At 28.4% G+C, this 16347-nt stretch overlaps 3 protein-coding genes and 1 long non-coding RNA gene across 11 annotated transcripts; 2 read left to right on the forward strand and 2 right to left on the reverse strand.

The window, feature by feature from the left end:
* Positions 1-259: 259 nt before the first annotated feature.
* Positions 260-12584, reverse strand: LOC122571258 (histone deacetylase 6). Of its 4 annotated transcripts, XM_043734821.1 has the most exons (21): positions 12484-12584; positions 12223-12386; positions 6853-6896; positions 5414-5451; positions 4938-5357; positions 4769-4866; positions 4504-4677; positions 4240-4432; positions 4091-4150; positions 3812-3901; positions 3618-3724; positions 3405-3548; positions 3217-3323; positions 2968-3137; positions 2530-2870; positions 1961-2156; positions 1750-1879; positions 1107-1652; positions 872-1038; positions 496-783; positions 260-416 (listed from the first exon to the last, which is right to left on the reverse strand). In XM_043734821.1, the coding sequence occupies exons 2-21, from the start codon at positions 12303-12305 to the stop codon at positions 342-344; spliced, it is 3471 nt and encodes a 1156-aa protein (XP_043590756.1). In that variant the 5' UTR covers positions 12306-12386; positions 12484-12584; the 3' UTR covers positions 260-341. The 4 variants fall into 4 exon arrangements, with proteins under 4 accessions (XP_043590756.1, XP_043590754.1, XP_043590755.1 ...); XM_043734819.1 differs by lacking the exons at positions 12223-12386; positions 12484-12584 and adding an exon at positions 6088-6380 and having other exon boundaries at positions 5414-5587; positions 6853-6968; XM_043734820.1 differs by lacking the exons at positions 6853-6896; positions 12223-12386; positions 12484-12584 and adding an exon at positions 6088-6446 and having other exon boundaries at positions 5414-5587.
* Positions 7131-12034, forward strand: LOC122571261 (N-acetylgalactosaminyltransferase 7). Of its 2 annotated transcripts, none has more exons than XM_043734827.1 (11): positions 7131-7484; positions 8016-8191; positions 8524-8729; positions 8806-8972; positions 9037-9244; positions 9322-9498; positions 9581-9824; positions 9921-10142; positions 10247-10345; positions 10426-10551; positions 10628-12034. In XM_043734827.1, exons 2-11 carry the CDS (start codon positions 8036-8038, stop codon positions 10766-10768), a joined length of 1746 nt encoding a protein of 581 aa, XP_043590762.1. In that variant the 5' UTR covers positions 7131-7484; positions 8016-8035; the 3' UTR covers positions 10769-12034. The 2 variants fall into 2 exon arrangements, with proteins under 2 accessions (XP_043590762.1, XP_043590761.1); XM_043734826.1 differs by lacking the exon at positions 7131-7484 and adding an exon at positions 7527-7716.
* On the reverse strand, positions 12462-16239 carry LOC122571262 (gonadotropin-releasing hormone II receptor). Of its 4 annotated transcripts, XM_043734828.1 has the most exons (9): positions 15460-16239; positions 15061-15381; positions 14625-14905; positions 13967-14115; positions 13434-13539; positions 13127-13331; positions 12913-13036; positions 12661-12793; positions 12462-12590 (listed from the first exon to the last, which is right to left on the reverse strand). In XM_043734828.1, the coding sequence occupies exons 3-9, from the start codon at positions 14877-14879 to the stop codon at positions 12519-12521; spliced, it is 1044 nt and encodes a 347-aa protein (XP_043590763.1). In that variant the 5' UTR covers positions 14880-14905; positions 15061-15381; positions 15460-16239; the 3' UTR covers positions 12462-12518. The 4 variants fall into 4 exon arrangements, with proteins under 4 accessions (XP_043590763.1, XP_043590764.1, XP_043590766.1 ...); XM_043734829.1 differs by lacking the exons at positions 15061-15381; positions 15460-16239 and having other exon boundaries at positions 14329-14764; XM_043734831.1 differs by lacking the exons at positions 15061-15381; positions 15460-16239 and having other exon boundaries at positions 13967-14507; positions 14625-14762.
* Positions 13106-13960, forward strand: LOC122571263. The gene is made up of 3 exons (XR_006318006.1): positions 13106-13244; positions 13317-13391; positions 13810-13960. It is a non-coding gene; the product is annotated as an uncharacterized LOC122571263 (long non-coding RNA).
* Positions 16240-16347: the final 108 nt, after the last annotated feature.

The following is a 16347-nucleotide window of genomic DNA, read 5'->3' on the forward strand; positions in this document are numbered from 1 at the left end:
AAAAATAAAAGTCTGAATATATATACAAAAATTATTTAAACTAAATAATGTTGTAATATTAAGATCAATATGTGTTACATTACAATCTACAATTTCAATAAAATTATTTAGTTCCATCTTGAATATACTACTTATTCAATGATTATTATCCTGCATAGAAAAATAGAATATAATCTACTATAAAGTAGATAGAAAGTACAAAATATTTTCAAGTTATATTAACAATTTATTTAAACATGATACGGAAATTAAAATGTGTATTTTATAGATTTACAAATATTATAAAATACACAGTGTTAATTATAAATTTTTCTTAAATACATGTTTATTTCAATTATCATTTATATTTCATATGTCCATGGTAATTCTTCATTAAATTTACTTTGATGTGCAGCATTGCGCGCGGCAAATAATTGCTATAAACATTATCAAACGTATTGTACAGACAAAATTATAGTAAAATGAATATCTTCGGAAAAATTTATTATAACTTACCAGATTATCTATGTATGCCTCACATTTGTAACACCAAACTGATAAATCACTGAAACTTAGGGCCAATGGATGTTCCATTTCTTCAGCGTGTATTAAACCATGTTGATTAATACTACGAGCACAGTGAACAGTATAACACTGTAAACAGATCCAGTTTTCAACATTGCTTTCACATTCTATACATGGTGAATATATATCGATTCCAGAAACTGGTACATCCTTGACACTATCCAAATGTGGACATTCTCGTAAAGGTATCACTGCAAACATGTCTCCATCCACTAATGCCTGTAAAATTGATAATGAATTCCAATTGTAAAAATCACAATTGGTCTTAAATAAATATTTATAATGTCAAAATTTAAATATTAATTACTTGCGAATTTTCCAACAAATAATCATGTAAACTTTTATTTCCAGTCATTTGCGCATTTGCTCTTTCGCCTTGTTCGCCACTACTACCAGCAGCAAAATTGGTAATATTTTCATCAGAATGTCCTTCTTTTTCGTCCTGATTCATGCATTTCTTTGTATACTTGGAACCTATAAAAATAATCCTATACAATAATCTTATACAACATGACTACACATATATTTTTAACCTATCATACCTTCATCATTATGAGAAGTATTAATTGTTGTATGTGTACGTCGCTCATGTACAGATTTAAGAAACTCTTGTAATTTCTCACAATCTTCTTGTGAGGCCATTTTATTTATCAGCTTCCAAGTTGTAAGGTTTTTCTGCCTAGTTTGCATTTTTTCTGTTTCTATTTCTTCCAATGCTATCTTAGATTCTGAATGCTTTAATATTTCTTCACTGTTTATAACACGTTCATTTGTCTTTATATGTGGAACTTTGGGCTTAGGAAGTACTCTCTCTTTCGGTAAAGATAAATTAAATACTAAATGCGTCCAATATTGTTTTTGTGTTTTTATAACATTATTTATAGTGTGAATAGCGCTCGCGCATGGAGTTTGTCCATTCTCTAATATGGGTAAAGGATCACCAAGCAAAGATTTTGTACAAATAGCCATTGCATGCGCGATTGAATTAATATTGTAACCTCCTTCAAGACTAAGAATAATACGACCATTAGCTAAAGAAGATAGCCAGTGTGTTAAGTGTCCGTACATTTCTGGTGTTACGAAACAACCTTAAAAAAAACATATTTAAACTAAATTTATTATTTTAATTATAATATTTAAATATCTAAATTTTTCTCAGTTGTAGAAGACATAAAATATATATACCTCCTAAAGGATCCCCAATACATGCATCGAAACCCGCAGAAACTAAGACTAATTCTGGATTAAACTGATAAGCAATTGGCATTATTATCTGTTGAAATGCTGCTATATATTCTGCATCGCCCATTCCTTTCTATATAACACATAAATAATATATGATGATAAATTTGCTTTATTAAGTAACTTATTCCATAGCATATTTTTTAAAATCAACCTTATTCCATGGAATGTTAACAGTGAAACCTTCTCCTGATAGAGAACCGACATAAGAGTAATTTGCTCGTTTAGAATTTGGAAAAAAATTGCCATTATCATAACGATGGACAGACATATACAAAACTTTAGGGTCTTCCTCAAAGATGGATTGAGTTCCATTACCATGATGTACATCCCAATCTACTATCAATACTCTGAAAATTATATTATTCCTTGTACTAAGATTGTACGTTATTAACCGTTTGAGTCCTAGGCAGCACGATCGCACTGTTTAGATTTTGTGTCGAAAAGTCCCAGTACATTTGAACGCTACGGACGATTGACGGTATTTTGTATTTCATTGTTATCTTCTCAATAACTTTTATTGAACAAAACTTGAAGTATTTATAAACTAATAATACGTATATATAATAATATAGATGTATTTCATAAAATAACAAATATGACGAGCGGTATTGCACCGCTTGTTTCTCTTCGCAATCGATTAAGACAAGCGCTATCGCGCTGTTCGGGATTTTTCAAAGATCTCTGGGACTCAAACGGTTAAAAGAAAATCGATTATAATACCTTTTTATATGATGAAATTCTACCGCATATCTAGCTGCTATAGCAATATTGTTAAAGATACAAAAACCACATGCTGTATTCTCTCCAGCATGATGTCCTGGAGGCCTAACAATAGCAATACCGGATTGACTTTCTCCATTTAATACGCTATCAACTATTTGTAATAATGATCCAGTTGATATACAGGCACTTGTCCAGGTTTCAGGATGCAAATAAACCGAATTATAAGTTTCTGCCTGCTTTTTTAGCTCTTTTGGTTTCAAGTTTTCTGTATCTTTTATTGAATCTATATATTCTTTTGAATGAACTAATATTAATTCTTCTCTTGTCGCACTTCGTCCCTTTAAAATAATCACCAAACAAAATGTAATATTTCAAATAAAAATTTTAATGTTAATAAAAGAGATTTAATAATGCAAAGTGAATACATGAACATACCTGTTGCACGTAACATCGATCAAGTAAATTGTACTCTTGATATTTTTTATAAATAATATTAATACGATGTGGTTTTTCTGGATGATTATCATTAGACATATCACAATGTTTTAACATTCTATCATCATAAACAATGCACACTTTGTTAGGTGCTTTAGATAAGTCAGTAACTAAAGAAAAAATTAAATTTATATAATTTGTTGTTATATATAGGATTAATTATTATTAACTATTAAACTTGATATTTACACTGTATCAATGTATTTAACTGCTTTTCTATCATTTCGATAACTTCTTTATTTTGAGTTGGGTAACAATTTCGAGTCTCGTACACTTCAGGCTTAATATCAGTTCCTCTAAAATAAATATATAAATGGTATTTTTATATAATAATTAAATACAATAAAATTCTTGTTAAAATTAATTTAATTTCTTACTTGAATGTAACTACAGGTAAATATTGATTAGTACTTCCTTCTTTATTATTTGTTGTACTATTAATACTGTATGTATCTTGGTATTGATAGCATTTCCAATATGGTTTATGTGCATAAATTGTATTTAAAATGGTATCGCGTACACTAAAATCATGTTAAATATAAATGTAATTAATGAATTACATATGTCATACTAAGAATTCTCAGGTTTACCTTATTGAAGGTAATGTGAGAGTTTCTAACATAGGGCATGGATCACCTAACAAAGTACGTAGTGTTAATGCTGCACTTTCTGCTAATGACTTTAAACAATAACCACCCTGTAACGAGAAATATAATGAAAGCATATTTGAAAGCTATAAGTATACAATAAAAATTTAATAACAAAATGAAAATATATTTTATACCTCCAATATAACAGCAACTTTCCCAGAGGCTAAACTCAATAATGATGATAGTAAATGAGCATAACATACAGGTGTTAGCAACATTTCACCCTGGATATCATAAAATGAAAATGTTGAAATTATTATCTATACTTTATTGATATATATAACAACATTAAATTTATTATATATATCAACCTTTTTGTCTCCAATCGCGAAATCAAATCCAGCTGAGACAATCACAAGATCTGGATTAAACTAAGATAAAAAAAAGTTAACAAGTAATATTTATTATTTTACCTCAGGACAGCCCAAGGCTGCATCATATCCAGCTGATACTATTATAAGATCAGGTTGAAACTAGAATAATTAAAATTGGCTTATTATATATAAATCGCATTGAAAATTATATTGATATTTTATACAATATTTTTGCAATAATATACTACCTCATAGGCCATTGGCAATAAAACTTGTTGAAATATGGCTAAATAATCAGCATTGGTCATGCCAGTTTTATTAAGTGGCACATTAAAATTATATCCTTCTCCTAAACCATCTCCAACAAAATGGAAATTAGATTCTCTAAGATTTGGCCAAAATTCACCATTTTCATAACGGTGAATTGAAAAATAAATTACTCTGTACAGAATTTCCAAGTAATACAAAATTATTCAAAAACATTTAGAGAAAGTTCGAAAGTATTTACATACCGTGGATCATTATAGAACATTTGCTGAGTAGCTTGTCCATGGTGTACATCCCAATCAACAATCAAAATTTTACTAGCTAAATTGCTACTTAAAACTTTTTCAGCAGCAATTGCAACATTATTGAAGAAACAATATCCACAATATTCTGATTTCATTGCATGATGTCCTGGTGGCCTGAAATATTTTAAGAAATAAAAAAATATAATTTTCAATTATATTATTATTGTTTATTCATTTATGTATCAATCAAGCATTAGTAAATTACCTTATAATGGCCATACCATTCTGAATTTCTTCTTTGCAAATGCTTTCCACTAAATTTATTGTTGAACCCACAGCTAACAAAGACAATTGATAGGTAGACTAGAACAATTTTAAATAAATCAATATTTAAATCTAACAATTTTGATATTATATTTAAAATAAGTACATACAGGATGTATATAAATGGCATCGTATGTTGATGATAATAATTCTAAACTATCTACATCTGTACATTCATCAGTAGCCTTCAAAATATCTATCTGTTCTTGGCTGTGCTTCATTAGTATTTCATCCTCTGAGGCTTGTCTTGGTGTAACCAATTTACATCTATTTATTAAACCTAACTCCTCACATCTCTGCACAACTCTTGTCAATCTAGCAGGGCATTCTGGATAACTTGAATCCCAAAGGCATTTATGTTCTGCCATAGAACGATCAAATACAATGCCAGTTTCCTTCCTTTTTATATTATATGCATCAATAGCTTTTTGATATATATCATGTACAAAAACATTGTTAGATTTCTTTCCTTGTAATACACGTTGTGTTGCTTCATGTTTAGCTGCTATTAAAGCAGCAGATGGACGAACCTGATTAAATTACATAATTAGTAGCAATTGTTATTTTTTCATAAATTTATACTTACATTAAACGTTTTTGCAGACTTTTTGGCACTTCTCTTATCTGTCACAGACATAGTATTTTTAATATTTCTATTATTTATCTTTTCTGAATTTTCTATAGCTTTTATTAACTCGATTTCACTGTCTGCTAATTGTTTAACAGCAGAGTATAAATTTTTGCAGATCACAGAATCAGACTGTTAGGATCAATTTTATACATTTAATACAAGAAAATAGATAAAAAATAAGTTAATTTTAGAAGAATGTATATTGTAGAATAAAACATAGAATAGATCTTTAATTCTGTGTTAAAAGAAACCTTAATTGCACAATGACATTGTTATTTAAAAATAAAATAATTTATAGAAAAAATTCAAAGTGATTGAATTTCAATCGTAAGTATTATCGCATATATAAATAACGCTGATAAATACGAAGAGAAATAATATAATTAAAAACATTACACACGCGATAAAATCTAATGCAAGGATATTTATTTACTAAATTACAAAAATTGCGAAGAAACTAAATGTTGTCAATTTATATATGGATGACGATATGAGACATATCCTTGTATAGCTATTTGTTTACCCCTTCCACTTCAGCGTATTGTCGCGCACAGAATGCTATCATGTTCGTTTTATTCAAATAATCAACGATAACGAATGTATATGATTAAGAAAATTTATCCTCTCACCATTTGTGTTTTTAAGTAACCCTAAAATTTTCAGTAACGAAGCTCTTTAATAGATAATTTCTACAAACAAGTCATGCTCAAAAGAGAAACTTTAGACTTTTGTCAATCGAATCAGATTTATTTTATATGAATCAAATATCTTCATTGTGAAAATGCAGTTGTCCCGACTTTTTTCATTTTTCACTTTCAATTTTATTCTTATATGTACAATTCCAATAAAGACCATTCGAGTTATAGGCAACAATTAAAATTACAGTGATGCCATCATTTAGTCCAAGATAGAATCACGAATTCTGAAAATAAACAAAATCCACATCTGTCGAGACCAGCCGACACTTAACAAGCATGTATGCAGATATACTGCACCGGCTCGAAACTGTTCAGTCTTCTGATTGGTCGTCATAACATATTAATGATATTTATAAAATTTTTAGAGATAAAGGAAAGAAAATATTGAGAAGAAAGCGTATTTTATTTTTCCTAACAATCTCCATTCAGTCGTATGACTTATATGGTTGTATTAGTTTCATAAAAATTCTATGACACTATTCATTTGATACGAAATATGCAATTAAATGAAAATATTTAATACTAGTTTAATTGAAATCATAGTTATAATGAAAAAGTGTAAAATATTACAATGATTTATAAGTACATATATCAAAAGATTTTAGATTGATATATAGTAATTCTTTATGATTTGCTAAAAAGTAGAAAATTTTTAGAGGTATTTATATGTTTGTTTAAAAAATCTTAGATACTTACTTAAGTAAATAGTTGTAGGTACTATTTCTTCTCGGTTGAAAGTGCTACCGAGATACAAATATCCAATACATTTTTGTTTACTTCTATGACTTCATTCCATATCTAAGTTGAAAGAACTAACAGAGATAATAAAACCAAATTTTAGACAATTAACGCAGTATTATTGCATGAAAAATATCTCTTCTTTCTAAACACTTACTGAATTGATTGTATTCATTTAATCTTATTTTAGTAATAAAATTTTATAAGCAACTGTATTATATATTATTTAAATTATCATAACAATGTGTCAAGCATTCATCGTATGCAATTTTACGATGTTTATGTAATAAAACTTTAATAGATGCTATATATTTCTCAATAATGTAATGTAATATAAACTATGTAAATATTATAGGATTTGCATTTCTTTGATTAACAAGATGACATTTATAAATTTATTAATTTGTATAATGAAAAAATAGTATGTGGTTTTCAGAGAATAAATTTTTTTTCGAATACCGTACAATGTTTCCGCCAAATTCGTACAATACCAATGAACGCCAGATAGCGATGTTTTAATAAATTTTTTGATTGAAAGTTAGAAATGTCGAACACATATTGGTTTATGGGAAAGTAGAATATAGAAGCATGTAAGTACATATGTATTTATCTACACTCTCCCGTACATATGTATATAAGTAGGTACTTAAGTGTGTGCAAAAGACACGTTGGCTGTGGTGTGAAGCAACGTAGCTTCAGATTCTTTGAATAATGATTCGGTTTATTATGATATAATTTTTAATATCATTGTAATATATTCAAAAGCTTAATTTACTGAAATATACATATTTTATTTCATTTGTTTATGTATTTTTAATTGAGGTAATTAAAGATATTTTCTTTTTAACTCTTTACTACAATATTTCAACAAATATTTTGATTGTATAGTGATTAAATGAGTATTGAAGCAATAACACTATTTTAAGTTTTAATTTTTTAATTATTTTCAGCTATTTACGTTGCATACTTCGTCTTCTCCTCTTTATCAGTTATTCTTGTCATGTATCCAAAGATTATTTTTTATTTTATATTTATGTAGATTTCTCAATATATAATCAAATAAATTCTCCAATTATAATGTTATGAATTCTAAAAATGTTATTGCCAAATTTTTATTTCAGGTGTGATTATCTTAAACAAAATGAGAATTGTACAGCTCAGGCGAAATCGTCTTTTCAGTATTATTATCTGTAGCATATTTTTGCTTTACACATTGTATATTGTTATAAACTTTTTTTCTGACAAGCCTATTAACAATTTAAAGGAATATTGGTCAGATAGTCTAAAGGTTAAAGAGGTAAATATAATGTTAAATTATTCTTATAATATATAAACATAATTTTTTAAACATAAAAGTATCAACATCCTATTAAAAGTAATCTTGTCTTAAGCTAAATTACAAAAATGAACTGTAATAATTTATTCATTGAAACTTTCTCATATAAATGACTAATAATAAAAGTATGTCACCTATAGTATATTGCATTTAGCATAGTATGATAGAGATACGTTCAAAACAATAATTACATTTAAAAGAGGAACTAAAGGTAGAAATTCATTTAAAGTAAAAGATAAAATGTTTTTTATACTTTTATATAAATGTATTTTATATGAACTACTATTCTATAGTTACCAGTTCTATCAAAAGAGCTTGGTAATTTTGAGCTCAAACATGTATCAATTAGAAGTGGACCTGGAGAAGGAGGTAAACCTTATATCCTTAGGGATGATCAACAGAATGATGTTCAACAATCAGAAATAGATTACGGCATGAATATGGTGTGCTCGGATGAAATTTCATTAGATAGATCCATCCTTGATACAAGAATGCCTGAGTAAATCAATATTGCTACAATTAAAAATTTTATAACAGTACTATTTAAACTAGATTTTCACTTATCCTGTTTACAGATGTAAACACTGGAATTATCCAGAAGTACTCCCTCGAACTAGTGTAATTATAGTATTTCATAATGAAGGTTGGTCTGTATTACTGAGAACTGTTCACAGTGTGATAAATCGTACTCCCCCACAATTTTTGGAAGAAATTTTACTTGTAGATGACTTTTCTGATAAAGGTGAATAGCAGTAATGTGGTAAGAGTATCAAAATAAAAGTAATAACAAGTATGTATTTTTATAGATAATTTAAAAGGAGATTTAGATTCATATATAGAACGGTGGGAAGGTAAAGTAAAATTAATAAGGAACGATAAAAGAGAAGGTTTAATAAGAACGAGATCACGTGGTGCACGTGAAGCTAAGGGTGAAGTTATAGTGTTTTTGGATGCACATTGTGAAGTTAATGTTAACTGGTTACCACCTCTCTTAGCCCCAATAGCTGTTGATAGGTAATTCTTTATCAAATAATAAATTCTCTATTATTCATCTGAAAGTTAATTTATTAAAATCTTTTAAATATTTCTAGAACTGTGATGACAGTTCCTATTATTGATGGCATTGATCATAAGACCTTTGAGTATCGACCTGTGTATCAAGAAGGACATTTATATAGAGGTATTTTTGAATGGGGAATGTTGTATAAAGAAAATGAACTTCCTGCACGGGAGAAAAAATCTCGACCTTATAACAGCATGCCATACAAGTAACTCACATTTTAAAAAATATTCTTAGACGTGTAGAACAAAGTTATTTTACATTCATATATTAGGTATAACTCATTTCAGGTCTCCTACTCACGCCGGTGGTTTATTTGCGATAAATCGTGAATACTTTTTGTCGTTGGGTGGATACGATGACGGATTACTTGTGTGGGGTGGAGAAAATTTTGAGTTATCATTCAAAATATGGCAGTGTGGGGGAAGTATTCTTTGGGTACCATGTTCGCACGTTGGTCATGTGTATAGAGGATTTATGCCTTATACATTTGGAAAATTGGCTCAAAAGAAAAAAGGACCGCTGATAACCATAGTAAGTAAAATATTTTTATGGGTATAAATTAATTTGAAGGATATAAAATAACATATGATTTAATATAAATTTATAAAAATCGTAAACTCTTTCTAGAATTATAAAAGAGTGGTTGAAACTTGGTTTGATGATAAACATAAAGAATTCTTTTATACAAGGGAACCATTAGCGCAATTGCTTGATCATGGCGATATATCAGAGCAGTTAGAATTTAAAAGAAGGAAAAGGTGTAAAAGTTTTCAATGGTATATGGAAAATGTTGCTTATGATGTTTTCGATAAATTTCCCGAATTACCACCTAATATTCACTGGGGAGAGGTAATAATAGCAATATCTATCGCCTATCATTTTTTATGTTCGTGTGTGTTTTTACGTGTCACTGAATTTCTTCCTCTTTTTTTTTATTTTTTTTTAAATATTAGTTGCGAAACATAGCGACAGGAATGTGTTTGGATACAATGAGTCATTCGCCTCCTAGTTTAATGGCTACTACTGATTGTCATGGATTTGGTAATAATCAGGTAATTTTTAATTTTTTATATCTCTTTTTAAGCAAAATTCTTTATTTATGAATTATGATTTATATAGTTTCATTTTTCAGTTAATTAGATTAAACGCAAAAGGTCAATTAGGTGTCGGAGAACGATGCATATCTGCTGATAGTCAAGGAGTGAAATTCGTATTTTGCCGCTTAGGGACTGTAGATGGTCCATGGCAATACGATGAGGTAAATGTCAATAAATATGTTATCATTTTATTGGCCAATTTTTTATTTTATTATAAATGATATATTACTTTTGCAGAAAACGAAGACGCTTTTACACAGAGTGCACAAGAAATGCATGGCACTTCATCCTCAAACTCAACAGTTATCACTAATGCCATGTGATATCAATAATACGTATCAACAGTGGTCTTTCCATCAAATTCATCCAAAGTGGTGAAGAAACGTAAGTACTGGTGCTGTTTGCATATGAGATGTTTCATGCCGAATTAAACTATACTCATTAAAGACTTTTGGCAAAAATCTATCTATGCATTGACTATTCTTTTGTACAAAAAATTGTGTTTACGTTACATGGTGTTTTATATTTCCCTACTATAAATAGCTGGAATATTTGTGCAAAATCAAAAATGCGTAAAAATCATATTGTAAATTTTTCTTTAAAATTTACTTTAAAATAACAGTTATAAAATACTTTTAAAAAAATAGGGCTGTAAAATCTTAACAGCGCTAAAATAAGACTTATATCGTCATTTGAAACCGTAAATAGGTCATGATCATTAATGAAATGAAGAAACTGCTCATTTTGATACAATTTCAATGAAACTGTTTTAATATAATGCAATAACATAATTTATTAAAATGCAGCCATGTTTGAGATTCTTTCATATAACTTCCTATAATGCCGAGTATATTGACACGTCATGGTTTGTCTTAGTTTATCTATTTTTTGAGTAGTAGAATAAGATTAGTAGAATCACTTTCTTTAAACAAAGGTTCCCTATATCTGCTCGAGATAAAAAAGAGATTGCTGCACACATTCGCGTATCTACCAATCGTGCAAAATGCTTACAAATGTTTGTGAGCATTTAGAGATGTTAGCAAATATTGGTGGTAAATATTTATTAAATATCGCCCAAATACTAATAAATAAGGATAGATAAAGGTAGTTTTTGAAGATGGTAGTAGTCTTGTCTCTTCATCGTGCCTTCGTTTGTTTGATAGTTGTGATTTGTAAGAAATCCACAACCACATAAGGTGCTATTCGTGTGGACAATACTGGTTTAGGGTCTTATTATATTTCTTCTGTCGAAATTATTGGAAAGAATTTACTAATGTTAGTAAATATTTATGTGCATACGTGTTCCATCTGTGCATTGACTGGTTAATAGGCTTGCAAACGTTTATGAACTATTAGTGTGATTGGTGGACACGCGTCTTAAACAGTTGCAAGGAATGTATATGTTTCAATCATTTTAGAGTGCATTTCGCTTAAATTATCGATATAATATGAGAATGTGTGCTTCCGTTTTCGACTGATTTTTCTTAAGAGAGCATGTTACTGACATAGTTTTGTAATGGTTTTTAATCTTTTAAGACACACTTTCAGGCAATAAGTTACTTAGCATAATGTAAAGAAATAAAAGGAATGTTTTATCACAGGTTATGTACTAATAAATAAAGTAAATATATAATTTGTAATAATTCTCTGTTTTTTCTGTGGCTGTTAAATCTCTATGTCAATTATATGAAGAACTATCTATTTTATTAATATTTTTTATTGTAAGAAAATAACTTTATCTAAATTTCATACAAATGAGTGAATAAATAGTATTATTATTTTAGAGAAGTTTAATAATTTAATTATTATTTTAAATATATACAGGTGCTTACGGTTCTAAGGGACTTGGAAATCCAAGCTTCGGGACGGGTTGGAAAGATTCGGGCAGGATCTCACCCGAATTCTTCCGATTCATCCCGAACCTATACTCTCGGATACTCGGATCCAACCCTATTGTAAGAATAACTTACAACATATTTGGTCTTCATCCAAAAAGCTATTAATATTTAGTACTTAATTATAGCAAATATCATTTTTTGAAGTATATGGTCAATAACAGTCAAATTTGATATTGAGGACTAGACTTAACTTACAATTCTAATTAACATCTCTTACAGAAAAGTAAACGTTAATCAAGAAGCTTGAGTGACAGTGACAATGGAGTGACTCGAGTTTCTATAGTAGTTAGTCTTACAGATGTCTGAAATAACATTAAATTATATAGATATCTATTTATATAGTTATCGAGTAGAAGAAGAAGAAATAGTTACCTTATTACGATTTCTAATATTAAATGCACCATAAACAATAGGATTCATGCAGGAATTTGTGCATGCGAATAGAAAGAGACCTTTCTGGATTCGTTGATCGACTTTATATGCTGAATTTCGATCAATCCAATACCTATACATTCAGGTATATCTTTTTTCAATGTCAGATATACTTATGTATATAATATAGGATACTTTAGGATTCAATATCCTAATACATGTGTTTTCCTGTTAAAGAACAATAGCACTTACCAAAGACTCATTACGTAATATGGTGTCCAGCAAATAAAGAATACAGCAACAATGATAACCGTCATCTTTAAAGTTCGTATTTTCGCTCGTGTAAGAAAAGCCATAGAAGAACGACGAATTTTATCTGAAATTCGTTAACCATTTACTATTTTATGAAAAATAAGCAAATTGTTTTCTGATTTTATAAGAATTTACTAAAATTTATATATATTACCTTCGCTCTTTTTCGATCTTCTGCATATTTCCAGTAAAATGTTCACGTAGGTGTATATTATTACGACAAGGGGAAACCAATACATCATGATCATTCCAAAGAGAGAATAAGTTATTTCGTGAGTATATGTTGGAAATGCATTAAACGTGACACACTGTGAATACCATGTGATATTTGGATGAGTTTCCAGGTGAAATACTAGCATCTAAGAAAGAAAAAAATTACAGTAGATATACCATGTGTATTTTGAATTAAATTAGAAAAGGTAAGATTCTCCACTTTTATCAGTTATTTATAATTATCATACCTGAGGCATTGAACACACGACAGATCCCATCCAAGCGATGCATAACATAATTTTTCCTCTTCTATTAACATCCCACAAATTCAATGGTCTTATTATTGCATAATATCTGAAATTAGAAAATTTAATATTTTTCAGTAATATTTTATTTCAATTTTGTAAAAAATTATTAAAAATTTAACTATGATGCCACTAAAAATAGAATTCATTATTACTTTATTTTTTATTTCATTGCCTTATCCACGAATTTATGAAATGTAGAAGCAGATCAATAGTATATAAGAATTTCTTTTTTATAACTCTATTTTTTATATTTATAACAAATTCGGAAATTTTTTAAAATACAATGTAAGTTTTATATTTGCAATTTTTTGTATAGAAATATTTAAAAATTAGTTGATTCAACAATTGAAAGCTACAAAAAAGAAATACGACGTAAGCTTCCTAAAATGGTCAGTACAATTTTTTTACTATATTGAGTGAGAAAAGAAAGAAAAAATAGAAAAAATAAGATTGCTTTAAAAAATTAAACTGACCTGTCAATACTTATGCATACCAGAATGAAAGATGATAAGTACAGACCGAACATCCTAAAAAAAGCCATTATTCGGCACATCGCGTCTCCTGCTTTCCAGGAGACTGTGACCGCCCAACCGATTTCGAGTGGCATCATTAAAAAAGTTACCTGAAAATTGTTTCAGGTTAATATAATTTTATTTAATAAAACTCATTTCTATATAGTATGTATTTTCCTTCTATTTATTTATAAAACATATTAAACTAGTTCGATTATTTTGAATGGAAAATACTCTGTACACAGATCATTGATTTACGTAGCATTGTTGCATGATATTAATGTTTGTTAATACATAGAGGCAAATTGTACATAGTATCTTACCTTACTTTTATTTTATAGTCTATGTGTCGGTAGTGAACTCTTTACCGATATAATTGTTACGATATTAGCTTGTAATTACGAACGTGTTAATTAATTTCCTCAAGGAAAATTACCATAATCTACTACTACATTACGAAAACTTAAGGGATCACTAGATTTTCGTCCAAAAAGTTATCGATCTTCGAAAAATTTAGTTATAAATTACAAATCAAAGCTATAGTAATTACAATGTATTAAATTTTATTATAATATTTCAATATTGATAAAGAGAGAAAAATGTAATAAATTATACTTACAAGTAGATCAGCGATCGCAAGATGCATTAACATAATGTGTATCCTCGATTTGGATATACATTTGCAATACATAATTAATACTAACACCGTCGTGTTTCCGATTGCAGATATTATCATTAACACACTGTAAAAGACAATACTAACAATGTGGCCTTCGTTGAAACGCATATCAATCGGTAATTCCTCCTCATTCGAAATATTTGCCCGCGAATTAGGCAGTTCCGTAGAACTAATCATTTTTATTCCATTTTCCATAATGTATCTCAATATTCTTAGAAATTCTGGTATCAAGTGAATTGATAATTAATTAATAATTAAATTTGGATTAATTTAAAAATTATTATAAAAACACAACGAATTAATACCAAATTAGAAAGAAATGATGACCTTATAAATGATTAAAAAAAGAATTTATCTTAATAGAATATAGCTTTACCTTGATAATAAAAATTATTTTAGTAAATGAAATGTCTTCTTTTATTTTCTACATTTCCCTGAAATCAGAATTCACGTACGATCGGAACCTCTTAAAACAAAGTTTTATCATAACTAATTTCTACAAAAATATAACAAGTCAAATACTTAAAACTGAGATGGTACCAAGATGATGAAGAAGAAAAGTGCAAGCACAGATAAAGAATGACCATTGAACATCCAAAGTTTTAGCGTTATCGTTTTATCCAAAGCTTTCTCAAATTAATGATTTTGTAACTCATACAATTATATCATCAGTATACGGATGTAGAAGTGTGCAAAACTAATAAAAAAAGAAGTAGTCAAATAACGAGAGATACGTTGTAATATCAAGAATTATGAAGATTAATCTTCATCATACATTTCGTTCGTCATGTGTAAAATGTGTGCACCCTTAATTTTTGCAGTAATTAATACGAATTACAAATACATATTATGTCATTCGTTCTCTTCTATCATAACACCATACATTTTACACTTTAATCCTTTCTGCTGTTCAAATATCAACAGCGTTTGATACCGATATCGATAAATTCATTACTCATTTGTACAATACTTTGGACTGCGACTATAGTAAAAAACACTCCCCATTTTTTGTTCAAATTCAACTGCAATTAATTTGATTAATTTTTTCAGATTAATTAATTAATTCTTCCAAATTAATATCGTCTCTGATATTTTGGAGAACGTAGAAATGATTGTCTTCTTCTTCTTAAGCACATAATGCCATGAAGTATGTTTTAATGTCCCAACATTTTCTACCAAAATTTCGAATTTTTTAAATCTTTTTAATTGTGGACTTTTAAATTAATTATTCACTTTAATATAAAATTTAGTTTTTGGTTAATTAGAAAGATTTTATTGATAAAACACCGTTCAAAATTTATCCATTGTTCCAACAATTTTTTCTATATCTTCTTTTATAAATAATTCTCATTTTCTCGGTTAAACCGTTTCACTATCTTAAATTTTCAACACACGTGGATCAAAGTAATACATGCTTAAACAATGTATGAATAAGACGAAAATTAACTTATAAAGTTAAATCACAGTTTAACTAAGAATTTAAAGCTTAAATGAATTTAATAAAGAGATGATAACTCAAATATCAAAGACAGGAACAGCCAAGCAAATACTGCAAATTCCATGGTGCAACTAATATTTATAAACCTACAGACGATTGGTCTGGTAATCTAGGGTCAAGTGTTAAATCAAAACCGATAAGAATACGCTGTTATTATGTTACTGT

The sequence above is a fragment of the Bombus pyrosoma genome, linkage group LG9 (assembly GCF_014825855.1).
Source record: "Bombus pyrosoma isolate SC7728 linkage group LG9, ASM1482585v1, whole genome shotgun sequence".
Classification (NCBI taxonomy): domain Eukaryota; kingdom Metazoa; phylum Arthropoda; class Insecta; order Hymenoptera; family Apidae; genus Bombus; species Bombus pyrosoma.